At 55.7% G+C, this 22,450-nt stretch overlaps 13 protein-coding genes across 13 annotated transcripts; 8 read left to right on the forward strand and 5 right to left on the reverse strand.

Annotated features, from left to right (window-relative positions):
* Positions 1–354: 354 nt before the first annotated feature.
* Positions 355–779, reverse strand: BDY17DRAFT_317258 (uncharacterized protein; the record flags this gene model as incomplete). The annotated part of the gene is made up of 2 exons (XM_033736078.1): positions 355–458; positions 545–779. The coding sequence occupies 2 exons, from the start codon at positions 777–779 to the stop codon at positions 355–357; spliced, it is 339 nt and encodes a 112-aa protein (XP_033589228.1).
* A 269-nt stretch (positions 780–1,048) lies between these two features.
* BDY17DRAFT_251754 (domain found in IF2B/IF5-domain-containing protein) lies at positions 1,049–2,017 on the forward strand (the record flags this gene model as incomplete). Its single annotated transcript, XM_033731200.1, has 1 exon — positions 1,049–2,017. One exon carries the CDS (start codon positions 1,049–1,051, stop codon positions 2,015–2,017), a length of 969 nt encoding a protein of 322 aa, XP_033589229.1.
* A 450-nt stretch (positions 2,018–2,467) lies between these two features.
* On the forward strand, positions 2,468–4,099 carry BDY17DRAFT_251352 (WD40-repeat-containing domain protein; the record flags this gene model as incomplete). Its single annotated transcript, XM_033731165.1, has 1 exon — positions 2,468–4,099. The coding sequence occupies one exon, from the start codon at positions 2,468–2,470 to the stop codon at positions 4,097–4,099; it is 1,632 nt and encodes a 543-aa protein (XP_033589230.1).
* A 1,652-nt stretch (positions 4,100–5,751) lies between these two features.
* On the forward strand, positions 5,752–6,364 carry BDY17DRAFT_298925 (uncharacterized protein). The gene is made up of 2 exons (XM_033733821.1): positions 5,752–6,070; positions 6,131–6,364. Exons 1-2 carry the CDS (start codon positions 5,963–5,965, stop codon positions 6,200–6,202), a joined length of 180 nt encoding a protein of 59 aa, XP_033589231.1. The 5' UTR covers positions 5,752–5,962; the 3' UTR covers positions 6,203–6,364.
* Positions 6,365–8,445, reverse strand: BDY17DRAFT_298927 (TLC domain-containing protein). The gene is made up of 2 exons (XM_033733822.1): positions 7,318–8,445; positions 6,365–7,264 (listed from the first exon to the last, which is right to left on the reverse strand). The coding sequence occupies exons 1-2, from the start codon at positions 8,251–8,253 to the stop codon at positions 6,554–6,556; spliced, it is 1,647 nt and encodes a 548-aa protein (XP_033589232.1). The 5' UTR covers positions 8,254–8,445; the 3' UTR covers positions 6,365–6,553.
* A 142-nt stretch (positions 8,446–8,587) lies between these two features.
* On the forward strand, positions 8,588–10,366 carry BDY17DRAFT_281736 (amidohydrolase). The gene is made up of 3 exons (XM_033732061.1): positions 8,588–9,188; positions 9,244–9,640; positions 9,707–10,366. Exons 1-3 carry the CDS (start codon positions 8,698–8,700, stop codon positions 10,163–10,165), a joined length of 1,347 nt encoding a protein of 448 aa, XP_033589233.1. The 5' UTR covers positions 8,588–8,697; the 3' UTR covers positions 10,166–10,366.
* A 395-nt stretch (positions 10,367–10,761) lies between these two features.
* Positions 10,762–12,062, forward strand: BDY17DRAFT_251478 (uncharacterized protein; the record flags this gene model as incomplete). Its single annotated transcript, XM_033731176.1, has 3 exons — positions 10,762–10,977; positions 11,034–11,862; positions 11,917–12,062. 3 exons carry the CDS (start codon positions 10,762–10,764, stop codon positions 12,060–12,062), a joined length of 1,191 nt encoding a protein of 396 aa, XP_033589234.1.
* A 747-nt stretch (positions 12,063–12,809) lies between these two features.
* On the reverse strand, positions 12,810–14,070 carry BDY17DRAFT_163879 (inositol-pentakisphosphate 2-kinase). Its single transcript, XM_033729747.1, has one exon. It carries the CDS (start codon positions 13,932–13,934, stop codon positions 12,930–12,932), a length of 1,005 nt encoding a protein of 334 aa, XP_033589235.1. The 5' UTR covers positions 13,935–14,070; the 3' UTR covers positions 12,810–12,929.
* A 60-nt stretch (positions 14,071–14,130) lies between these two features.
* Positions 14,131–14,761, forward strand: BDY17DRAFT_298931 (uncharacterized protein). The gene is made up of 3 exons (XM_033733823.1): positions 14,131–14,270; positions 14,327–14,449; positions 14,510–14,761. Exons 1-3 carry the CDS (start codon positions 14,162–14,164, stop codon positions 14,686–14,688), a joined length of 411 nt encoding a protein of 136 aa, XP_033589236.1. The 5' UTR covers positions 14,131–14,161; the 3' UTR covers positions 14,689–14,761.
* On the reverse strand, positions 14,762–17,001 carry BDY17DRAFT_298933 (uncharacterized protein). Its single transcript, XM_033733824.1, has one exon. It carries the CDS (start codon positions 16,687–16,689, stop codon positions 14,893–14,895), a length of 1,797 nt encoding a protein of 598 aa, XP_033589237.1. The 5' UTR covers positions 16,690–17,001; the 3' UTR covers positions 14,762–14,892.
* Positions 17,002–17,445: 444 nt separating this feature from the next.
* Positions 17,446–18,512, forward strand: BDY17DRAFT_324936 (putative oxidoreductase CipA; the record flags this gene model as incomplete). Its single annotated transcript, XM_033737283.1, has 2 exons — positions 17,446–17,829; positions 17,883–18,512. 2 exons carry the CDS (start codon positions 17,446–17,448, stop codon positions 18,510–18,512), a joined length of 1,014 nt encoding a protein of 337 aa, XP_033589238.1.
* Positions 18,490–19,909, reverse strand: BDY17DRAFT_298939 (NUDIX hydrolase domain-like protein). The gene is made up of 8 exons (XM_033733825.1): positions 19,763–19,909; positions 19,679–19,709; positions 19,606–19,617; positions 19,301–19,549; positions 19,181–19,240; positions 18,986–19,106; positions 18,892–18,928; positions 18,490–18,842 (listed from the first exon to the last, which is right to left on the reverse strand). Exons 1-8 carry the CDS (start codon positions 19,885–19,887, stop codon positions 18,785–18,787), a joined length of 693 nt encoding a protein of 230 aa, XP_033589239.1. The 5' UTR covers positions 19,888–19,909; the 3' UTR covers positions 18,490–18,784.
* Positions 19,910–20,235: 326 nt separating this feature from the next.
* BDY17DRAFT_324938 (DHHC palmitoyltransferase-domain-containing protein) lies at positions 20,236–21,811 on the forward strand (the record flags this gene model as incomplete). Its single annotated transcript, XM_033737284.1, has 3 exons — positions 20,236–20,368; positions 20,424–20,567; positions 20,658–21,811. The coding sequence occupies 3 exons, from the start codon at positions 20,236–20,238 to the stop codon at positions 21,809–21,811; spliced, it is 1,431 nt and encodes a 476-aa protein (XP_033589240.1).
* Positions 21,812–22,450: the final 639 nt, after the last annotated feature.

Raw genomic sequence — 22,450 nt, forward strand, 5'->3', positions numbered from 1 at the left:
GTACCCGGCGCGGTTGTAGCATTCCATGCATGCGCATATCTGCGGCATTGATTAGCCAAAGTCGATGACCTGACATCCCGGTGGAAATTGAGTACATACCGGTGCCTTTCGGGAGTTTCTCAGCTCATGAGAGTCTGCATGATGCTGGGGCGCGGGGTCGGTTCATCCGCGACAGATGCAGTATTCGAGATGGCTCGCCACGGTCAGACCACCTTCATTTGTACTTTAGACCTTCCCCTGCTGCACGATTTGCACAACATTCATTGCTCGCATCAGTCTGATGGGATGGTCGGGCTTGGTCGTCTAGGATGTGCCGAGGGAGATGTTGGTGAGGATGTTGTTCCCCACGGTCCTTCACAGCGAAGCAACGGCCTCGACAGCACCAGCTGCCTTGAAGAGTCCTGGGTTCGTAATTTCCACGCTGACGGGATATTTCCACTCCATAAACTTGGCCCAGCCTAGTAGTGAGAAAGGTGTGAGCGGTGTGGTCTCTTCTACCCTTGAATGGCCCACCTCGAGGGACAGATGCTTCGGATCCACTCACCCCAATATGCACATTTCCTTCCAAAGTACTTGCCGAGGTACGGCACCAACACCATTGTCAATAGCAATTCCAACTGTTGTAGACTTTCCCGCCATTCTCGCTCGGCATCGGACTCCTCGCTGGGAGAGACGGAGGTGGATGAGCCGGCGGATGAGGACGGGAGGGAATCGATTTCATCGCTGTCGGCAACGCTGGGCGGAGCAATCTCCGCGTAAGAAGAGGACGGACCGGACATTTTGAATGAAAGACAAGGAGTGCAGTGTGTGGTTGAATGGACACCGAGCATTATGTTCTTGTTGTCTCCAAACCCGGTTAAGCTCTGGTTAGTCGCGGGAGCGGGCCGCCGCATGGAAGCCTGAGGCAAGAGGTGGAAGTTGCACACACTTGACGTTTTCATGAGTCAAACTCACTTCTCTGCTCAGAAATCGATCGGCCACCCACCACCTGCATCGCTTCAACGATACACTGGCTGCGACAGATCGACAACCTCCCCAAGCCACAATCATGGCCGAGGTCACAGAGCGCAAGCAGCGCAAAAGCGTGGCCTTTGCCGAAGGCCAAACCATCGTGGACGAGTTTGGACAAGTGACCGAGTCGACCGAGACGTTGGGCCGTCAGCAATCCGCAGAGTCACATTCTTTGCCAGCCAACGGCGAGACAGAGGACAAGCAAGTGGATGAGATGACGGCCATGTTCGAGGGCCTGGCGAAGAAGAAGAAAAAGAAGGCGAAGAAGGAGGAGGACGAGACTGCGGTGACTGAGGAGAAGGCGGCGGGAGAGGATGTGGACGACCTGGACCTCAGTGCTCTCAAGAAGAAAAAGAAGAAGAAGCCCAAGACCGCGGACGATGACTTCGAGGCGAAGCTCGCGGAGGCGGGCGAAGACAAAGACGCCACTCCTGCCGACGACGAGACCAAGGCGGATGAAGTGGCCGGCGTGCAAGACGGCGACCCGATCAAAGGCACGGGTATCTGGGCGCACGACGAAGGAAAGCCCATCAACTACGAAAGTCTGCTCTCCCGCTTCTTCACCCTTCTTCACGACTCTCATCCCGACCTCGCTTCCGCCGGCGGCAAGTCCTACAAGATCCCACCCCCGCAGTGTCTGCGTGAAGGCAACAAGAAGACCATCTTCGCAAACATCGCGGACATCTGCAAGCGCATGAAGAGAACCGACGAGCATGTCACTCAATTCTTGTTCGCGGAATTGGGTACCAGCGGCTCCGTGGACGGCAGCCGACGCCTAGTCATCAAGGGTCGCTTCCAGCAGAAGCAGATCGAAAACGTCCTGCGCCGATACATCCTGGAATACGTCTCGTGCAAGACTTGCAGAAGCATGGACACGGAACTTAACAAGGGCGAGAACAGACTGTACTTCGTCACGTGCAACTCGTGTGGAAGTCGGAGGAGTGTCACCGCGATCAAGACTGGTTTCTCTGCCCAAGTGGGCAAGCGGAAGAGACAGCAAGGATAGTGTGGCGATGGTGGTACAATTTGTATGTGGATATGCAAGCAGCGGAGCGGTTGCGCTTCTATGTCAGTGCGCATTCGCCGACGGCCAGCATAGTCCTAGGCAGTTCCCCATTTCAATCGCATGATGTTTGCGGCGCTTCGGTACGGTGTGCTTGACTTCAGTGTTCTTCAGATGGCCATTTGTGCGGTCTCTTGCAATATTCTCGGCGGCTACTTGATCAGCAGCGCGTAGTATACCACTTTTCTCGATGAGATGGGACAAATGGGCCAGGAAGAACGATATAGTAGTATTTGGTACAGCGGCAGATGAACGGGATCGCCCGCCGCTTGCCGTCAGCCAAAAATTTCCAGATAAGATCTCCAAACCTCGAAAGCTTCTCTGCGGTGTGAACGTACATCCATGAACAACTGCACATCATAACACGGCGACAGACCGAAGACAGTCGCGAGGATGGCGGCCGAAGTGCGGCCTTTACTGCCCGCTCGCGCACCGCCAGGACCGGCCGCGCTGACCCCCGATCAAGCATACTGGAAGACGTTCAAGAACCAAGTGCTTCTGCCGTCGCCTCACAACTCCGCCGTCACCTCTATTACCACGCCCACACACAATCCCTCTGGCAGCCAAGCCGACGTCTTCGCTGTCACCAGCGGCGGCAGAGTGCAAATCTTCAACATCAAAACTCGCAAATTGGTCAAAAGCATCAGTCGGTTTGGGCTGGAAGACACTGCACGTAGCGGTGTCTTGAGACGAGATGGACGCATTCTACTGGCGGGCGGAGACAGTGGCACTGTACAAGCGTTCGACACCGGGAGCAGAGCGATTCTGAAACAATGGAGGGGCGCACAGGCACATCGACAACCCGTGCACGTTGTTCGATGGAACCCCAGCGTCCTCACCGACCTAATGAGCTGCTCGGACGATCGCACAGTGAGGGCGTGGGATCTTACAGAAGACGTCGCCAAATGGACCGGAGTCGGGCATGCAGATTACGTGCGATCTGGTTGCTATTTGCCGGAACAGCAGAGCATGATTGCAAGCGGTAGCTACGACCAGACCGTTCGACTGTGGGACTCGAGACAGCAGGGCGCTGTGATGACATTCAAGCATGCCGCGCCAATCGAATGTATCCTTCCACTTAATGCCTCAACGCTCGCTGCAGCTGCCGGGAACGAAGTGAGCATTCTCAACCTCACCGCCGGCCGACCCGAGCATTTCGTGCGTGCTCATCAGAAGACCGTAACCGCTCTGAGCACGGCGCAAAACTCCCGCCGCCTCCTCACCGGAGCGTTGGACGGCCACGTCAAGATTCACGACGTCACATCCTGGGAAGTCGTTGGGGGCATCAAGTACTCAGCCCCGATACTGTCTCTCGCCGTCATTAACGCCGGAGCTGAGGACAGGCATCTAGCCGTTGGACTGCAGTCCGGCCTGTTAGCACTGCGCACCCGTCTAGCTGGCTCAGAGAAGGTTCGAGCAAAGGAAAAGGAGAAGAAGATGCAAGCCTTGCTCGCGGGTGAAGGTGATGAATACGAACGCAAGCAACGCAAGAAGGATCTCCGACAAGGCGTCCGCGCACGCGACCGTGGCAAAGACTTTCAAGGCGAAGGCGCGGACATTGTCATCACGGGCAACGAGCGCTCAAGACAAAGCATGAAGAAGCTCAGTGCGTGGCAGCGAAGTCTACGTGGAGGCGAGTACGGCTTGGCGCTCGATCAAGTGTTGCAGCCAGACGATGGCACGGTCAAGAACGCGGAGGTGGTAACTCTGGTGACAGCGCTTCGACACCGATCGGCATTACGGATTGCCCTTGACGGCCGGCGGGCGGAGCAGCTGGTATCGATTCTCGAATGGTGTCTCAAGGGCATTGCTTCGCCGAAGAATGTCTACTTGGCCTACGACGTGATGCTCGTGCTGGTCGATCTGTACAGCCACAAGCTGGTGGAGTGGGCGGAGGATGGCGAGGAGGGCGAGGAAGTGGTCCGGCTTATTAAGAGGGTGCAGAAGCGAGTGAGATCGGGGGTTGAGCTGGCGGAAAGGGCCGCAAGCACGCTGGGGATGGTGCAGATGCTAGAGGCGGGATGAAGGGATGCGCTTGGTGCTTGGTTATCCCAGAACCGCCCTGCGCGCTGCTCCATCTCGGATGCGGGCCCGCACGAAGGGCGTATCAGACAACGATCAATGTCAGGGCAAGAGCGTCTGGCCAGAATTGAGAGCACGCATAGATCAGCTGTCACGCTTGCAACTCAAATCAATCCAGCCAAAGCCCGAAGTTCAGTCAATGTGTGTTCTTTCAATACCTGCTACGTAAGGTACATTTCTTAAAGGCGATGTGTAGGTAATCAGGGGCCAAGCTTCCAAACTGTGACGTCTGGGCTCATGCGCTTTCGCACCTCATCTCCGGTACAATATTGTGTCGTGGGTGGCCAACCGCGCCGTCAGGTCCAAAAGGTCTGGTTAGAATGTGTGCTGATCGTATTCTCGCGCCAAGATTACGATGGCTCGCATTGTCCGAGGACCGCACGACGGAGCTCTGGATATCGATTTGGCCATCGGCATACCACGGAACGTCGAACGGTTTGAGACACACATTTCAGCAGTTGAGAGGGTCGAAATCAATACAGACGTTTCTACTCGCTGCGTCAATATCTGATTATCATGCGTCCGTGCGAACTGGATATCAGCAAAGATGCAAGAGCTGTCCGACGCTGTTCCGAAGCTGAGAGCGGCGATTCGACCCGCCGGATCTGGACGCAGTGGCAATGTTCGCTCCAGCCAAATGAAGACAACGATAATTGTTACGATGATGTGCTTATCATGAACGAATCACGCCGATGTGCAAGGTTAGATGGCGAGAAGAAAGGCGGGTAGCATCTTCAACAGCCACGGTTGGCACTCCTGGCCACCACCACACTCATGTTCCGCCCCTACATCCAACCTCCTTACACGGGTGCCCCATCTCTTCACCATGGCTCTGACCGACCAAGCTCTGCCGACCCAAGGAGATAAGTTTTCTAGCTTCGCGCACCGCACTGCGAATTCGTGGCCTTTCTCCAAAGCAAAGGGTATAAAAGCTCGTCCTTTCTGCTTGCTCTTTCTTTTTCCTTCATCGCTTTAGCCTCATCTCTCCTTTCGTTACCTCACTCTCAAGCTCAACAATACCTGAAAGATCAAGCCAACCACAACCACAAGACAACATGCGCGTCACTATCATCACCACCTCTCTGGCCGTCGTCGCCACCGTGAAGGCCGCCGTCATCCCAGATGCAAGCTCCACGGATCTAGCCATCCATGCCGCTGATGTTCCTTCCTCTGCGATCTCTGCCGCTGCGCTGCAGAACTCCGGTATTGCCGTCTCCTTCGATGACGCTGCGAATATGGCCATCTCCAACGACGCCGTCGTGAAGCGCGACGACGAAGAGGACGACCCCGACTTGGAAGATGACGACCCCAACCTCACCATCGACGTCATCAAATACTCTTCTTCCAACTGCGCTGGCGAGGGTGACGTAAGTTGCAACCCCTCTGGTGCATATTCGATGTGCAGCGTCCCGTCGACGATACATCCCACTCGCTTCCCGTCATGCGGTACGCTTACTGTTGAACAGAAACACAAGCTGAAGAGTGGAACTTGCAAGACTATGGATCACATCTTCGGTTCCTACTTCGTGCGACCGCACGATCCCTTGCCCATGATTGGGGGCATTTTGCATCACTGGGACACCACCTTCGACGACCCTCGCTGCACAGTGGCCGTGTAAGTGATCTTGTCGCGTGCCCTTTCCGTGGCGGGATCGGCCGCTCCCTCTCCTTGCTCGGCAACAGCAACTGACGAATTGTGCATTAGGTATACGGGCACCGAGTGTGACGGGGATGGCTATACGTATGGGTCAGTCCAGACACAGTACGAATCGGGTTGCATCGATTTCATGGATGACTTGCCCGTGAATGGGACCAACGGCCTGTATGGCGACTGGACCCATGGTGCTAGGTCTGTCAGAGTGTTCTGCGCCTGGGGACAATTCAAGCCCGGCGACGAGCTGCCGACCAAGGCCAGTGAGTTGCATGACCGACATCTTACCCTTTCGCAGTGGCCTTCTAACATTTTCGACGCAGAGTTCGACAGTGACGATGACGACTGGTTCTGAGAGGACTGAGCGCTTTGTGGCTGCGGTAACTGCGCTCTAACCGCCCTCCGAGACGAGTCTGATACTGTTGAAGGGGGATGATGTTGGTTGATTGGAATGTTGTTGGTAGAAGCTCGGCAAGATAGCGTAGGAGTACAAGTACCGAGTCTTTCCAAAAGTTGGGCGTCAAGCAATGTAAGCCGGGACACTTATTGGAGATGGTCCCTGTAATCTTGGACGACTTGATTTAAGACATGTGATGAGGTGGAATGGGCATTGAGAATATCTTTTTCTCGCTCTGATGCATCCGCACTTCGCCGCCGCCACTTCCCATTTCATCGTCAAGTGATGTGAATCTGCTCGAAGTTCACTGTGCCGCTTGCTCAAGGATCACCAAGAAGCAATGCCGGCGTTATCGCCCGCTCGAGCTACTTTCACGCTTCTCACGCTCTCGTGCCAACTGTTCGTCGCTCAAGCAGCCAATCCGGTTGAGAATTTCCTTCCTATCACCGAGATTCAGGCCAGATGAGAAGCCTTTGCTCCGCCTTTTGCTCACTTGCTCCGCGCCCGTCCTTCTCCCCTGTCCAAAGGAGAGTTGGTCCGCGGTCGCTTCCACTTCGATAAAAGGCTTGCTCTTCGCCGCAACGGAGCTCGACGTTGGCTGAGTCGGCTGAGGTCCCGTCTCGACATCTTCTTCATCGTCCGATCGTGAATCATCGGCGCCTTCTCCGCGCAGCACTCGAGCGACTACGCGGCAGATCATGACGAACCACATGAGCGTAATGCATTGCAGCCCGAGTAACAGCCCCAGGAAGGTCCACCGAATGCGTGCGTTGAACGACACCGTCTCTGCGGTCGGATCGAGGAAAGGCTGGAAGACGTTTGAAAAGACCTCCCGTCCGCCGTCCGCTGAAAGCCTGACCCCGGAAGCTCGGCCAGTCTCCGTCGACTGCCGTAGTGAGTATGTACCGTACGACATGGCATCTTCGTTTACGTGAGCGTAGATGCTCCAACAGATCGTCAAATATGCCGCATGTCGCGCAGCGAGCCATGTGACGACGAAGAGGGCAAAGGCTGCATCGCACGCTGCTTGCAGTCCCAGGTATCGTAGAATCTTGGCGAGCTGCAGGGTGCAGAGTTAGCGCTTGGTCAACTGTCAGGGGTCGTGACACTTACTGGAAAGATCAGATCCACGATATCCATGCAGATCAACACGGCATTGCCCACTCGACACTGTCGGTATCCGTAGCTGGTGGAGAGAAGTGCGATCGTAACGACGTGGTGAGTCAACATTTGATAGTGGTCCTTCCTCTTCTCCTCTATGTGGATGACAAGGATCTGCTGGACCCAGAAAGCCAGCTGACTGAGATAATACAGCTTCATACTTGCGTCCAGGCGGAGGAGTGGGTATCCAGTCCACAGAGAGATGAGGAGATTCTCGAGGGTGAGTGCCGGTTCTGCGAGGGAGGAGGGAGTGGCCTTCATGAAGATCTGAAGGCCCCAAGTCCAGTAAATGCAATAGTACAACAGCAAGTAGCTCTGCTCGGCAAACCGCACTCTTGGCTTCCGTCGCCTGACTCCAAGAAGCGAAGCGAGAGGGATGAGGATGTAGTCGAGGGCGAACGCGCGGATGCCAGTGAAGATGACGACGAGAGCGCCAACGAGCTGCAAGTCTCTAGGGCCCTGTCCGAAGTCTCCCTGCCCAATGGGGTAGGCGAGGGAGTAGAACGCAGCCATGCGTCCGCGCAGAGTGGGAAATAGGAGCCAGCTGAAGCCGATCAGGAGGATGAGGTTCATCGATAGGCCGAGTTGGTGATCGACCATGCCTTGCCGCAGCCATCCTGCCAGTGAATCCCGGCTGCTTGGGGGAGACTTTTCGTGCCGACCTTTGGAGCTCGTCCGGACAGTGGATGGCGTTTGAAGAGACGGAGGTTCGTATACACTAGTGATAGGATCGTTGAGCTCTGGGGCCATGCGGACGACATCTGTATCGTCTTTCTGCGGAGGAGGAGTGTAGATCTCTCGACGGCCTGGAGGGGACAGTGTCCCATTCTCGTCGACTGCCAGCATCGCATCCGCACGCGAGGTCTCAATGGGCGCAGGAGGGTCCATGATTGGAAGCGGCAATGCCTCAGATTCTGGTTGGGGTATTCTCACCCGCCCAATGGCCGTCAAGAGCACAATTAGGGACGCACACGAGGCGAGCAAGACTAGGCGTTCATGCTGTACACGCCTCTGGACCACGCCGCAGGAGCGAGGGTGTTTGTAGGTGCAAGAATGGTGCAATGCGGTGGGGATGGAAAGCTTCACCGACTCAAAATTTCGAAACCCTGAATACGAATTGAGCTTCGCCTGGCAATTAAGGTTTGGCGGCCTGGGACGAGCCGAAACCTTCGTCTCACAATGTGGGGTATCAATGGAGACTTCGTGTTGCTGACATGCCTGGCAATGCGCCAACGTCTATCATTGAAGTTCTTACGGCAGCAGACTGGACAGGCCGCTCTCTCTTTCTTGCTCCCTCCGTCCGAGCCTTGATACCGAGCCTAACGTCTCGCAATGTGTGACTGGATTGTTGTGCCGCGGCCTCTGGCAGAGAAGACTCACCAAGCCACCGGTCTCTTCGCCAGCTGCCTACTCCCGGGGCGTGGCAAACCGCTTCGAAACCAAGCTGTGATTTCCGAGAAAGGGAAGATTGTTTATGTCGGCGCTTGCACCTCCATTCCAGCGGAGTATGCGAAGGTAGATCTGCAACATGTTCCGGTACTCATGCCCGGAATGTGGGAATGTCATGCGCATTTCTTTGGCGCATCACCGAAACGGCCCATTGACATGCAAAACATGGCATTAGGCAATCCCATCGAGGCGGGCGCGAGGAATGCCCGAGCCTTGAAGGACACCCTCTATGCGGGCTTCACCTCTTGCGTGGATTTGGGTGGCTATGCTCCGGAGCTCCAGAACGTGATCGACGAAGGGCTGCTTCTCGGGCCAACTCTGTATGGAGCCGGTGCTGCTATCAGCATGACTGGTGGACACGGCGATGTCTTTGAGTGAGTCTCGTGTAAGCACCGCCAAACAGAAGCGAAGCTGATCAAGAACCTCCAGAGTCTCTTATGCCAGCGCCAGGCAACGACTCAGCGTGAATGCTCCCGGCGCTGATGCGGGAATGTCTGGCGTGATTTTGGCCGACGGACTCGAAGAGTGCCGCAAAGCCGTGCGCCTGAATTTGCGTCGACGCGCCAAGATCATCAAAGTGTTGACAAGCGGAGGGATCACCTCCCGAGATGATGATCCGATGCTCCAGCAATTCTCTGACGAGGAGCTCGAGACCATCGTCAGCGAAGCTAGTCGGATGGGCCTCGTCTGTGCGGCGCATGCTGTGGGCAAAGCCGGCATTCTAGCCGCCATTCGTGCCGGCTTCAAAGTGATTGAGCACGATTCATTTGGCGACGATGAGGTTTACGAAGAAATGAAAAAGCATGATGTGATGCTTGTAGCCACCGTGAGTAGCTCCTGGGGAGTGAGGATCAACATGATTCGACGTCCAGAGTTGCTAATCAAAAGGCAGATAACGCCAATACGCAGTATACTTGACAATGAGGACAAGTACCCTCGTGAGATGTTCGAGAAAGCAAAGGTCGTCGCGCAAGCACACCTCAAAGCGTACAAAGACGCAATCAAGGCTGGCGTGAAGTGTGCCATTGGCTCCGATCTGTTTGGAGGGATCGGAACGGTCCTTAGCCCGGGATTGAACGGCGGCGAAGTTGTCTACGCGGTAGAGGCCGGCATGACGCCTCTGAAGGCGATTGAAGCAGCGACAGCCAACGGACCGGAATCGCTAGGTCGACAAGGGCCGAAAAGCGGTCAAATCCGAGTGGGCTACGATGCAGACTTCATCGCGCTCAGCCAAAATCCGCTGGATGATATGGAGGTGTTGAGATCCCCCAAGAACATCACCCACATATGGAAGTCGGGCAAGCTTGTCAAGGCACCTGGTCTCGATCCCTGGGAAGCGCTCGACCGGTAGGTACGTGTGGTGCAATCCTTGGAACCATGCCCAACCGGACCACGAGACTTTGAGCTGCGAAAGGCGTAATGCCTGTCTTATCCGTCGTGGCACCGGCTTGGTGCGCTTTGCAAAGGCTGGCTTAAAGACGATCTAGATGGAGCTATCAGAATTGTAGAGTATAGATCGTGATTGCTTTAATTAACTCTATCGAGACTGGAAGCTTTCTGTTGAACAGTGCTGAGTGTACTGTCGCTGCTTGTAGGGTAGATGTCGAAGCGTAGCTCCTCGCCAGCCTTGCCAGCTGATCACGACGAGGCTGTGAGTGTCGACACCACCGCTGGTAGGCTTTTGATGTAGCGGAGCTGCATTGGCGAGGGCACTACGAGAATACGGCCACCATTTGTCAACACTTATCAATCAGTTATTCAGCCTTCGTGGAGTTCAGCGGCACATCCTCCGTGAGAAATGCTTACACTTCAAACGTAAATCGTGAGTAAGGTAATGACAAACTTAGGCCGCAGTCGACGAGTGATATAAATGATGTCGAGCAACGCCCCTACTCCATCAATCTTTGTTCATTAACAAGATCTTTGCAATCTTTCAACTCCACCATGATGGCCGCACGCATAGTGCTTCTCGTTGCGGCGTTATTCGTCAACCATTGCGTGAGCCAGCCGAGTTGCACCAATCTGACGATTCCCGTCACTGCCTCAGCTAGGAATGGAAGATTCCCCGAGTCGTTGAACCCACAGACCGAGGTGGAGGTGACGAACTTCGTGCTGGAACTCACACGTCAAGGGACGAACTTCACTCAGGCCAGCTTGGAAGGGGTAAGTTCATGTCACATGGTAGCAGAGTATGGTACGACGGGCTGATTTGTGTGCAGTACGCAACTGTCAGCGGAACATTCAACATCACCGCAACGTATTGTCAGCCGGCCGCAGGCGCACCGGATGTCATCCAGGTGCTGACTCACGGCATTGGCTTTGATCGCGGCTATTGGAATCTGGCATTCAACAACTACAACTACTCTTACACCAATGTCGCCGTCGGGACTTACGGCTTCGCAACACTTGCGTACGACCGACTCGGTATCGGGGAGTCTCAGCATGGCGATCCCTTGAACTTTGTGCAGAGCTGGATTCAGATGGCAACCCTCGAATCTCTGTCCAATATGCTACGCGAGGGCTCCATTCAAGGCATCCCCAAGTTCGAGAAGGTGCTGCATGTAGGACACTCATTCGGATCCATCCAGACGGTGGGCGTCTTGAAGATGGATCCAAATGTTTGGGATGGCGTAGCTTTGACCGGCTACTCGACGCAATCGTTATATTTCGACTTCTTCGAACTGGCCAGCGACTTCGTCGAAGCGCAACCGTTGATTCCGGAGTACCCGCTAGGTTATCTAGCGCCCGGGGGCACGGCTGCTCTGGAAGAAGATCTTCTGGGACCAAACGAGTTCGACCCAACCATCCTGCCATTCCTGGCGAGCACCGGCGCGCCACCGACCGTTGGCGAATTCCTGACCTTGACTGCTGGCAGTGCTGCCGACGGACCGCCTACTGAATTCACCGGACCGGTTCTGGTCATCTCCGGCCAGAACGACCTTCCATTCTGCGGAGGTAATTGCGATCAGTCTTTCACAGGATATCCAACTCTCCCAGCTGCAGCGCAGCGTCTCTTCCCAAACGCTTCGGCTTACCAGACCGTTATTGGTACGCTTCCAGTGTTGATGAGCTTTGCAAATGTGAAACTAACGAAACTGGCAGTTCCTGGGAGCGGTCACGGACTGAACTTGCAATACACACATCCATTCACTTACGCGCAAGTGAACGGCTTTTTCATTGAGCACGGCCTTGGACCATCATGGAGCGGCAGTGGGTGGCATCGTCGCGGGGGTTCGAAGAGCCACTGAAATATTTGTGAGACCGGGCATGTAAAATGATTGTACATAAGTCACGCGCGATTCCATCGACTCTCGTTCCCATTTGCTAGCGTAGCGAGTTGTGATGTTTTGTTGTCGAAATGCGAGACTGCACACGATGGCGTTCAGATCTAGTGCCTGACAGGATGGGCGTTTGATTGGACAGCGTTGTCAGACCCGAAAGCGCACTGGGTCCGAGCTCATTGGACGGTCTCAGTCAGCCTCGTCATGACGGCCACTCCTCGCAATTCGCCCATCCTACAGTCCGCTTCATTTGCGAATGCGCATGTTGTTGTCGCGCGAGAGTACCGAAAGCATCATTCCGTCCATTCAGTCGTCGGCCAGCGCAAATCTCGACTGACGCGGCGCCGCCGACTGTGAGAAGCTCTTATGCCAATGAACCATCGCAAGTCTGGAGGCGTTGGATCAGAATCCGGTGCTTCTTCGCATTCCCCCTGCCGTCCTGCCCGAGAATGTACACATTAGCGACCACACCGGCAATCGAGCAGAACGATGTCGTATTCGCCCGCATGTAACGATTGGCCTTCAGCTTCATCCCGCCGTTTTGCGCTGCTACGTCCGTTGATGTTCCCCGCAGGCTCTCGCCATTTGGAACGAGCGTCTGAGACTTCCGTGAATCTGATTCTCCACCATCACCGTTTGCATGTATTGTTGTGGCAGAGACTCGGAGGGACTCATACCCGACAAGTGGCCCCCATACTAGATACTGACGACCTGATGTGCTATTGAGACATTGCCATCTTCTTCCGCGGCCAATTTGGGGATTGGCGACGAACGTGAGATGATGGTTGATTGTCGTGCATAGAAAACGATCAAGGCTCTCAGATGAGGGTAGGTTTATACCCCTTTGACCCCTCGAGACAATTGGCACATGAGCTCTCTACTCCAATGTTGCGGATCCTCCTCGTTGGTGTACCAGCCTTGCTCGGTCAAGGTTTGCTCGATTTTGGCCCATTGTGGGAGCTTTGCAGGCTGCTTTAGATCCAGGTCTGCCAAGCGTGCCTCGACCGGCCCATGAGAGGTATGCCTGGCGAAAAGCGTGCAGTCTCTCAACGTCATGGCTTTGCACAATTCATTTACGGCACTTGCATCCGCGGTAAGCGCCAATACTCCCCGAGGATCAAAGGTGGTTTGACCCTCACGCAGCGTTGAGAATAAGCTGGATGCATCGTAAGTCAGGAAGCGTTGAAGAACGGGGCAGCTCGTGACCATCTTTGCAGCGGTTTCTCTGTCCCGGGGATCATCGCTGACGAGCATCAACGGACAGAATGCTTGGGCATCGGTGGGAGTAGAGCGCTGGTGAGCGACTCGCGATGCGCGCAAAGCACATGTGCGGCATCGCTTCGCCCCATGGGGAGCGCTCGGAGATGGAGCCAACCACTTGGGCTTCATCTGGAACCCCGTACAAGGAGCGTTGAAGGTCATGTCGGCGAGTAATAATGCATATGTTTCGTGTCGAGAGAGGGAGTGGGTGTCGCGGCCGGCAGATCTTTCCAGGGTTGCGAGGCTTGCGTTGACCAGAGACGAGAAGCCGTCGCCAAGGGCTATGAGCTCGGGCTGGACGAGATGCTGCGGCGCAAATAGAGGTTCGAAGTGCCGTTGGAAAGCTTCGGCCTGCTCCTTGGCGCTCTGGACATGAGGAAGATCCTTACGCAAGCGGAGTACTCTCCCCTCGAGAGCGGGCGGTAGAGCATCGTCGGAGGTCCGTGGCAATATGTGGAACACAAAGTTCGCACCGCCTTCGGCGAGGTACCTCAGAATGCACCGGACAGAGGGTCCAGGAGGTTTCGTGGCATGGAGTTGTGGATGTTCATGCGCGGTGTAGAAGACCTCTACCGACATTGTCGTTCGCTTATGTGCCGGCCAAAACGGGTCGGTGACGATTCGCAATATTCACCGGCCATCTCTGATCACATGTCGTTTCCAAGAAGAGCGTAGGTTCCATGGATGCGGAAGGCAAGAGTCAGCAAGGGTGAAGAGGTGAAGTGGCTGCACCCCGGAATTTGGTGCGGTCAGTCATGCAGCTCCACCTCTCCACACCAACTTCTCCCGCACTCTCCCACGAATATATGAGTGCTCACGATTATTCCCAACCAGCGGTTGACCTCAGTCCATTCTCTCCCAAAATGCCCGACGACGATCCTACAAAGCTCCCCACTCCCTCGGCGTGTACCGCTGGTCAGTCGATGCCGCTTCTCGACCTGATCCAGACCATTTAATCTCATTCCGATTAGACTTCTGCCTCATTCCCATTGGCACGCCGACGGCCTCGGTCTCGAAAGAGGTCGCCGCAGTGCAGCGCCTGCTCCAGAAGTCGGGAGTGATATACCACATGCACTCTGCGGGCACAACGCTGGGTGTGTCTTCCCGCACGACCCATCTGGCTATCACCTTATTCGTGCTGACCTTTGTCTAAGAGGGTTCGTGGTCACAGGTCATGGAGATTATTGGTCAATGTCATAGCTTATTGCACGCGAACGGAGTTGTCCGGATCCAGAGCGATATCCGTGTTGGCTCGCGGACAGACAAGCGTCAGACGGCGGAGGACAAAGTAAAGGCTGTGGAACGCTTACTCCAGGGGGATGAGGCTGCGTAAGGGACGTTTGGAAGTCGATTTGTGCGCATAAGCATGCGCCAAGGGAGTTGAGATTGTGGAGTGAGGTATCAACCTAAGCTATCGTAGTTCATTGATTCGTCGTCATACCGCTATGCCGAACCACACAAATGCTTCGCTCGCAAATATCAATAAGAAAGGGAGGGCACGTGAGCCCACGTCAATGCGTATTCCCTGCCCATCCGACTACGACACGTATGCCGGCGGGGCATCGCCATGCCCACTTGCATCCGGCTGCTGCCATTTGGCCCCGTGCCGGTGCTTCTCCTCCGCCACTCTCTTGGCAATTTCATTCGCCATTTTCATCATCCACGCTTGCTCCAGAATGCCTCCAGAACTGCTGCCATGCATTGGAAAGGCCGAGACAAGGTCGGAAATGCTCAATTCGGATGCTGACCGTGGAAGTGGGGACAGCCTGGCGGCTTCCGATGGTGTGGTTGCTGCCGGCACCCGATCCGGCTTATTACGCTCGGCAGTTACGTAGATCGAGGCACGCGGAGTGTCATCCTCGTCCAGCATCTGCGGATTGGTAAGATACTGAGGGGTGGACGGCCGCAGTGCTGCAGGCCCGTCCGCACTTGATATCACCCGGTCGAGGGTGCTGTGCGCTCGTTCGAGATCCCGCTTCTTCTTCGGACTGACGTGGGGAGTGTCCACTTCGCCTTCGCGTTCTTTCGGATGTACACTCGTTGCGGGTGCGCTGGTTGGAACGGTGCTATCCTCCGCGCTAACAGGAGCGGTAGAGCCATACGCACTGGCACTTTCGCTTCTGCTCACAGAGTCCTCGTAACCGCTACTGATGCTGACACCGTCTGACGCACCATCCGTAGCACCATCACGGTGCCGACGAAGATTCACCACTCGGTTCTTCCGCTTTCGGGTGGGATGTGACCGCCGGCTACCACTGCCCAGACTATACGTGGTGGACACGGACGGGAGACTCGTGATACTGGGCCGAGAGAGATATGAGGGTGCTTCGGAAGCGAATGAAGACGCTGATGATAATCCGCTGATGGTAGATATGCCCAGTGTAGACTGCAGTGCGCTCAAGGTCGTGGGCCTCTGGAGTGGAGTCGCATGGTCTTCGTTCAGCTCGTCCCGCTCCGCAGCGCAGGCCCGTGCTCGAAAAACAGCGTCTCTGATGGGAGGGGTGAAGAGGCTCAGAGTTCGTTGGCTTTCACTGAGCGTTGCCAGCCTAAGCAGATTCTTCTGGGAGAACGTAGCGTACATTTCCGTGGGGATATCGAATGGGAAGACAGGCTCGGCGGATGAACCGTCGTCCATCGTGGACGGTGCCGAGGGGTCGTGAGTGGTCGGTGAGGGGATATCGGAGGCCGCCAGGAAATCGTCCGTCTTTTCTCGGTCGCCGCTAGGGCCGATGCTGCGACCTTCCGAGTCGAAGACGCGCAAAGACAGCCGGTGTATTATCGCCGGCAGATCTTCCATGAACAAGACTCGCAGCTGTCCTTCGATTGTCTTTTGTAAGTAGTCGCGCACAAAGGGGATGCTGTCGAAGGTGCTGGAGACTTTCAAGCTCTCGAGCGGGTCGTTTCGAAAGACCAGAGTGATGCCCTTTTGCTTGCTGAAGACCAGTATCACAAACCCGGACAGTCTGATGTCGGACAGCGTGATCTGTAGAGGGATGGTCAAGCCACTCCCTGCCGCCAACGGGTTGGGGCTGGCGAATGTCGGCTTGGTGCTGAGGAAGGTGTTGAGCGGATTCGCCTGGACGCGTGTCTTGAGCGTGAGATAGGCATCGCCTTCGTAGCGCACCTTGAAGATGCCTCGAAAGCGGTCCTCCGCCAGATCTCCGACCTCGAGTATCTCCAGGCTCGGGGGCGTACGACCAAGGTTCAGCTCATTGACGAGGATGTCATCCACGATGATGGGTGGCTTGGGCGATTTGTTGAGGGAGGAGGTCAGCATCTGCCGCACCCGGTCGGTGTCGGCGATGAGCGGGGACCAGTTGAAGTGGAAGGCCATGACGGCAGCTGGCTTGTGGTGGAGAGGGCGAAGATGCTCCTATCGCCTTGACAATGCGGCGCGCCCAAGTACCACGCGCATCCTGTTCTCGCGATGCCACAGTACAGTATCACCCGACCACTACCGCTGAAATTTTCTCCGACGGCGCAATTTAATCCGCCCCTCAGGTCCGTCTCTTTACCCTCAGGATGCCAAGGAGGAATGGAGAGTGTGGTGGTAGGCGATGGGCCGTCGAGGTTGTGTGTAGGGTTGGCTGCTGGTGTTTTTCTTCTTCCGGCCAGGTTCGAAGCTTGTCGGCGATGCAGAGTGACCGCATCACCTTCCGACTCCCGTCTCGCCCGGGCGGTGTTGTTTCTCCGGCTGCTCCCGAAGGGAGACTAGGCAACGAGCCGCCCCGCCGCGGCCGCTAACCTCCGCTCGTTCTCGCCTCGGATTTATCAAGCTTTCGGTCGGGGTTCTTCACAGTTGACGTAATCTCCACCTCGTCTTCTCCCCTCTGCCTACACATTGCTCGGATATCTGCGACCTTGATAAAATCCGCAATTAATTCAGTGTGTGCCGGCTGTAACTTTTCTAGCATTGCAATCGCCGCCGTGTTACACAACGTTCTCTATCGGCCGACGTACTCGGGGTTAACAGCTCTTTTCCCTCCGGCGAGACAATACATTAAAAGTTGCCATTATCACACTCACTTCTGTCATTCCTCATCCAAACCTGCCAGCTCAATACCCTCCTCCTCTTTCCATCTTCCGTACAATGTCTCCTCAATACGCCAAAGACCAGCCCGCGGGCTTCAGCAACCATATCAAGAACATTGCCGTCGTGGGAGCGACTGGCTCTGTTGGCCAGTACATCGTCGACGCACTCTTGAAAGGCGGAAAGCATAATGTGACGGCCATCACGCGGGCGGAGAGCAAGAGTAAAATGCCAGATGGCGTTAAGGCTGCTCCAGTCAACTACGATGACGAGCAGACCTTGATCGACGCCTTGACCGGCCATGACGCCCTCGTGATCACCATGGGCATCCGTGCCGGCGACGCCCAGACCAAACTCGTCAATGCTGCTGCCAAGGCCGGAGTCCCTTGGATCATGCCTAACGAATATACTGCGGATGTCGAAGGTCAAGTGGAAATGGCAAAGGTAAGGCTGGCCATTATACCCCGTGTGCGCTGCATCGACTGACTTCGATGCAGGAAAGTGGAGTCGGAGATATTGTCTGGCCAGCCGAGGAACAGATTGAAAAACTAGGCGTCAGCTGCTGGGTCGGTCTCGTTTGTTCATTCTGGTATGAATACAGCCTCGCCGTCTCTGCCGATGCCTACGGCTTCGACATCAAGAACAAGAAAGCCACCTTCTTCGACGATGGCGAGACCAAGATCAACGCGTCGACATGGAAACAGTGTGGACGCGCCGTCGCCGCCGTATTCTCGCTTCCAATCCTGCCACAGGACGAAAACGATGAGGGCCCATATCTGAGCATGTGGAAGAACAAGCATGTCTTCGTCTCCTCCTTCCTCGTGTCGCAGCGAGACATGCTCGACTCGCTTCTCCGAGTCACTGGCGACAAGGAGTCCGACTGGACCATTGAGCATGAACCAGCCGAGGCCAGGTGGAAGAAGGCTCACGATGCAATGCAGGCTGGAGATTTCAGTGGCTACGTACCACGCATGTACACCCGGGTCTTCTACAAAGATGGATGCGGCGACTTCTCTCACAAGCTGGATAATGCCAGGCTTGGCTTGCTTGAGGAGAACCAAGATGCAGCTACTAAGAGGGCGGTTGACATGGTGAACAGTGGGTACAATTACTTTGCGAGGGGTTGAATAGGTTTGGTCCTCAGTTTTCCCGAAGATAGAGCCTCGTAATACAGTGATAGACAGACGTTCATGAATCGACCTTTTCCCGAATCGTTGTACTCAGGAATCTAGTCCATCTTCACCTGCCCTGTTCATCTCTGCCTGATCTTGATGGAGACGATTCCGCTATTTCAGCCCGCTCGTAAGTACTGAGAGCCACAGTGCCACCCATAAGCGACAAAGGCTACGTAGATGTCCGGCACGTAGCCTCGGGCGGTGAAGTCTTCAACGACGATGTGTCAGCCTTTGAGGTTCAGTCGCTGACTCCAGTGCAAGCCCAGCGCCCAGTGGAAGAGCCTATATCACGTCAGCGATTCTCGATTTTCAGGGAGTAGACCAAGCTTACCTCGCATCAACGATCTTGCCGTCTTCCTTGGAAAGCGCTGACGACATCACCACTTAGAAGGCAACGTTGCATGGCGAGCATCATCTTCACATACCTTGCAGTTTGTCGTAGAGTTCATGCAGTGGCACGATGACCCGTTCAATGAATTCACCATCGTCGAGGTGTTGTTCAGGCTTGTCGTCTCCCTCCGATAGATTGACCTCCACCGTGACCATCTGGTTAGAGTCAGTAGAAGCTTGACCGCCGTGAACACTGTCGACACTAGGGAGTCAGCGGGATGTTGACACACCTGCATGTTGGCATTGGTCAATCCGGGATCCGACACGATTGTGGGCGAGCAATCAACTACCTGCATAGTGGCGTTCGTCATTCCCGGCTGCGCGCTTAAGATGGGACTTGTGGCACAAACCTTGCCTTCGTAGCCCGTCTCCTCCTTGAGCTCACGCACGGCAGCTTGCTCTGGCGTTTCGCCCTCATCGATGAGACCTGCTGGGAATTCGACGCACGTTGCCTCGACCGGCGGCCGGTACTGCAGGATGATCATGGTGGAGGGCGGATTGTGAGGGTGGCGGAGAATCGGGGCAATGGCAACGGCATCAACGCCTCCTTTGCCACGGGTTTTGCGTGCGGCTGCTTCCCAGATTCGGTCTTTGCCAGTCTAGTCGATGCGTTGTTAGAGTCGTGTGGGAGGGGCTGACTGCTAATGGCTCGTACCTGATCGGTCCACTAAAGGCGAGATAGTCAGCGGCAGGAACAACCTCAACGCTCCAAGGAAAAAGGCACTGACCTCGATCTTTCGAAGTTCCGTCCATTTCGCTCTGTCAGGTATCAATGCATGGTCCAACATAGGCGTGGGAAAGATGCAACGTACTCGTCGGCAGACAATGGTCCAATTTTCTTCACCTTCGGGGCTTGTGTTGCAGACATGGCTGCGAAGGAACGCGAGGGAGCAAAAGCAATGCCCACTTGATTGATCAGTCTCTTACTCGCTCGCATCAATGTGGTTGTCGCGGCAGCTGTATCCCACGGAAAGGAAACGTGAGGTGGTGATGCCAACACCACTCGCGCGGCTGGCTAACCGTCTTCGGCTAGATCCACGCCTCGGAGCAAATGACGTGCAGCGCTTTCCCCGTGACAGAACAACAGAAACAACAGCTTCATGTTATTAAGGTATCCGGTCGCATGATTGTCACACGCCTCTGCTCGCGCCAAGTTGGTCGACATAATCAGCCCATCCTAATCGCGGATGCGAGTGGCGGGCCTCATGGCATGAATGCACTTCCCCGGGAGGAAGCCGCCACCGCCAGCATTACACCTTGTCCACCTCGCGAGAGATGACAGTCAATGGAGGCGCGAAACCGAGCCAATCTTGCAACTGCAAAGACCATACCATTTTTCCTGCTGGCCATCATTGCCTATGTGTCGTACACAATCACCGGGCCTCTGGTTACGCAGTATCTCATCAATCCACCTCGCAGTATGCTCTCCGTGCCCACCCCCCGCGTTAAACACACTAACCACGCGCTTCACAGATGTCCCTGCACGAACTGGAACCGGTATAGCGATCGCGATCGTCTACTATGTCCTCCTCATCGCCGTACTCGCAACTGATTTACGCCTTCTCATGGTGGTGTGGCGCGATCCCGGACAGATCTCCATTGGCTCCCAACCCAAAGGTACGCTTCGCGAGCAGCCTCGCAAATGACGAGACGGTTGAGATCATGCCATCCAAGCGCCCTCGCTAATCCAGTCCGCGCTCTGAGCAGACTCCGAAAGAGGACTTGCCCGCGGCCTCAATGAATTCTGGAAGCGCGATGTGTTCGTGTGCGACCCGCAAGGGCTTCCTATCTGGTGCCCCAGCTGCAAAAACTGGAAACCAGATCGCACACACCACAGCCAGGACGCTGGCCGATGTACGCGCAAGATGGACCATTTCTGTCCGTGGGTTGGAGGCGTCATCGGCGAGCGAAGCTACAAGTTCTTCGTTCAGTTCAACCTCTACAGTTTCCTGCTCTCCGCGTATTCAATGTCCGTTCTGGCGGCCTTTGTCGCAAAGGGAGGCGAGGGCTCATTAGAGGTTCAGTGGCTCGTCGCCCTCGGCCTTGCAGGCTTCTTTACCATCTTTACCATTGGCATCCTCGGCAACAGTCTCTGGATGGTTTTGAGGAACGTCACCACCATCGAGAATTTAGATGCCTTCTCGGGGACCATGTTCCTTGCGGTCCTCCTGCCGCCTGAGCTACAGAGATTGTCGAGCGGCCTACCGCTTCGATCTGCGACAGAACCACCAACAGTGATTGGCGAGATGGGCAACGAGCGCATTGAGCCACCCCTCGCATCCGATTTGGACGAACCGAGTCACTCGAGTTACTTTTCAAATCTACAAGTAACGAGGACATCGCGGCAAGCAAGCCGTCTGCCATTCCAAGACCGGATCTGGAAAGGCACTGTGACGTACCCGATCGTCCTCGCAACAGACCGGCCCCCGTTACCCGCCCCTGCTCCACGAACATTTGCGATCCTCGAGACGCTGCCGGGGATGAATCCATGGGATCTTGGCAGTCGATGGCGGAACTTTCAAGCCGTCTTTGGCTCAAGCTTACACGAGTGGCTGCTGCCAATTAAGCACTCGCCGTGCTGCGACCATACTTCCTTGACTAGCCAGTTCCCGCTAGGCCCAGACTTTGATGAGCTGTTGGTCGAAGCGGGACTGGTGCCGTGGCCGAGCTCCGTCCAGCCGGCTCCCGCCAATGTACTTCCGAGAGACGTTATTAGTGGCAGTGTGGCTGCGTCGAGGGAGAGCAGACGGAAACGCCGGCTCGATGCCGGCTGGCAGAACGGCGAGCGTCCGGACGGGTGGGTGAGCGAGAAGGCAGCACGGCGGCAGCGCAACGAAGCACGCCGGGCGGTGCATGCATAATGGAGTAATGCAAGAGTCATCAGGCATCGGAGGGAGCCCACGATCGGTCCAAGTTGGCTGGCTTACGATTGACTTTGGCAGCGATCTGGAGCGCCCAACCTCGGCAGCTCGGTCTGGTAGCGGCTGGCCGCAGTACTCTGTACCTGGCTTATGTACCTTATGATGATTGAATCGCTGCTCGATTGCGGACAACCAAGCGGAACCCCAGATATTCCCACTCCCCGCACGTCAGTCCGAGCGCGGGTGCTGACCCTTGACTGAAAAGAGGCATCGCGGGTCATCAAAGGAGGTTAGTTTAGAGTGGAACTAGCCTTTAGCTTTGGCCCCGTGGGGCCCAGGAGCAAGGATCCTTCCCTAGAGCCTGTCATCCATCGGAGCCGCTTCCGCGAAACTGGGCAGATCGTGCGAAAGCTGGGAAGTTCGTCAGATTAGCTTTCTGTCACGCGCTCTCGCTCTGATCGATCGTCACGCGGATGGCTGGTGTAGGGTTGGCATCCATGCGTCAGGGCGTGTTGGTGGCGGGCGCTGCGTCCATCCGGGCGCTTGGCGCAACGTTTCTTCCTTTTTCGTGACGCTCGATGGAGCGCCGGCTGCGTGCAAGGTGCAGGTGTGATTTCAAATCACTAATCACCGCCGGCA

This window comes from Neohortaea acidophila (genome assembly GCF_010093505.1).
Source record: "Neohortaea acidophila strain CBS 113389 unplaced genomic scaffold BDY17scaffold_6, whole genome shotgun sequence".
NCBI classification, from domain to species: Eukaryota; Fungi; Ascomycota; class Dothideomycetes; order Mycosphaerellales; family Teratosphaeriaceae; genus Neohortaea; species Neohortaea acidophila.

Coding starts and splice junctions, on each gene's coding strand:
- BDY17DRAFT_298931 (XM_033733823.1), top strand. CDS start 14,162: ATGAGTGCTCACGATTATTCCCAACCAGCGGTTGACCTCAGTCCATTC. Junction 14,271..14,326: donor TCCCTCGGCGTGTACCGCTG/GTCAGTCGATGC, acceptor CATTCCGATTAG/ACTTCTGCCTCATTCCCATT. Junction 14,450..14,509: donor CTCTGCGGGCACAACGCTGG/GTGTGTCTTCCC, acceptor CCTTTGTCTAAG/AGGGTTCGTGGTCACAGGTC.
- BDY17DRAFT_298927 (XM_033733822.1), bottom strand. CDS start 8,253: ATGGACCCTCCTGCGCCCATTGAGACCTCGCGTGCGGATGCGATGCTG. Junction 7,265..7,317: donor TCGTGGATCTGATCTTTCCA/GTAAGTGTCACG, acceptor TGCACCCTGCAG/CTCGCCAAGATTCTACGATA.
- BDY17DRAFT_163879 (XM_033729747.1), bottom strand. CDS start 13,934: ATGTCGGTAGAGGTCTTCTACACCGCGCATGAACATCCACAACTCCAT.
- BDY17DRAFT_298939 (XM_033733825.1), bottom strand. CDS start 19,887: ATGCGAGCGAGTAAGAGACTGATCAATCAAGTGGGCATTGCTTTTGCT. Junction 18,929..18,985: donor ACTCTACGACAAACTGCAAG/GTATGTGAAGAT, acceptor TGATGTCGTCAG/CGCTTTCCAAGGAAGACGGC. Junction 18,843..18,891: donor GGCAAGATCGTTGATGCGAG/GTAAGCTTGGTC, acceptor GACGTGATATAG/GCTCTTCCACTGGGCGCTGG.
- BDY17DRAFT_298933 (XM_033733824.1), bottom strand. CDS start 16,689: ATGGCCTTCCACTTCAACTGGTCCCCGCTCATCGCCGACACCGACCGG.
- BDY17DRAFT_281736 (XM_033732061.1), top strand. CDS start 8,698: ATGTGTGACTGGATTGTTGTGCCGCGGCCTCTGGCAGAGAAGACTCAC. Junction 9,189..9,243: donor GGACACGGCGATGTCTTTGA/GTGAGTCTCGTG, acceptor AAGAACCTCCAG/AGTCTCTTATGCCAGCGCCA. Junction 9,641..9,706: donor ATGTGATGCTTGTAGCCACC/GTGAGTAGCTCC, acceptor ATCAAAAGGCAG/ATAACGCCAATACGCAGTAT.
- BDY17DRAFT_298925 (XM_033733821.1), top strand. CDS start 5,963: ATGGGACCAACGGCCTGTATGGCGACTGGACCCATGGTGCTAGGTCTG. Junction 6,071..6,130: donor CGAGCTGCCGACCAAGGCCA/GTGAGTTGCATG, acceptor TTTTCGACGCAG/AGTTCGACAGTGACGATGAC.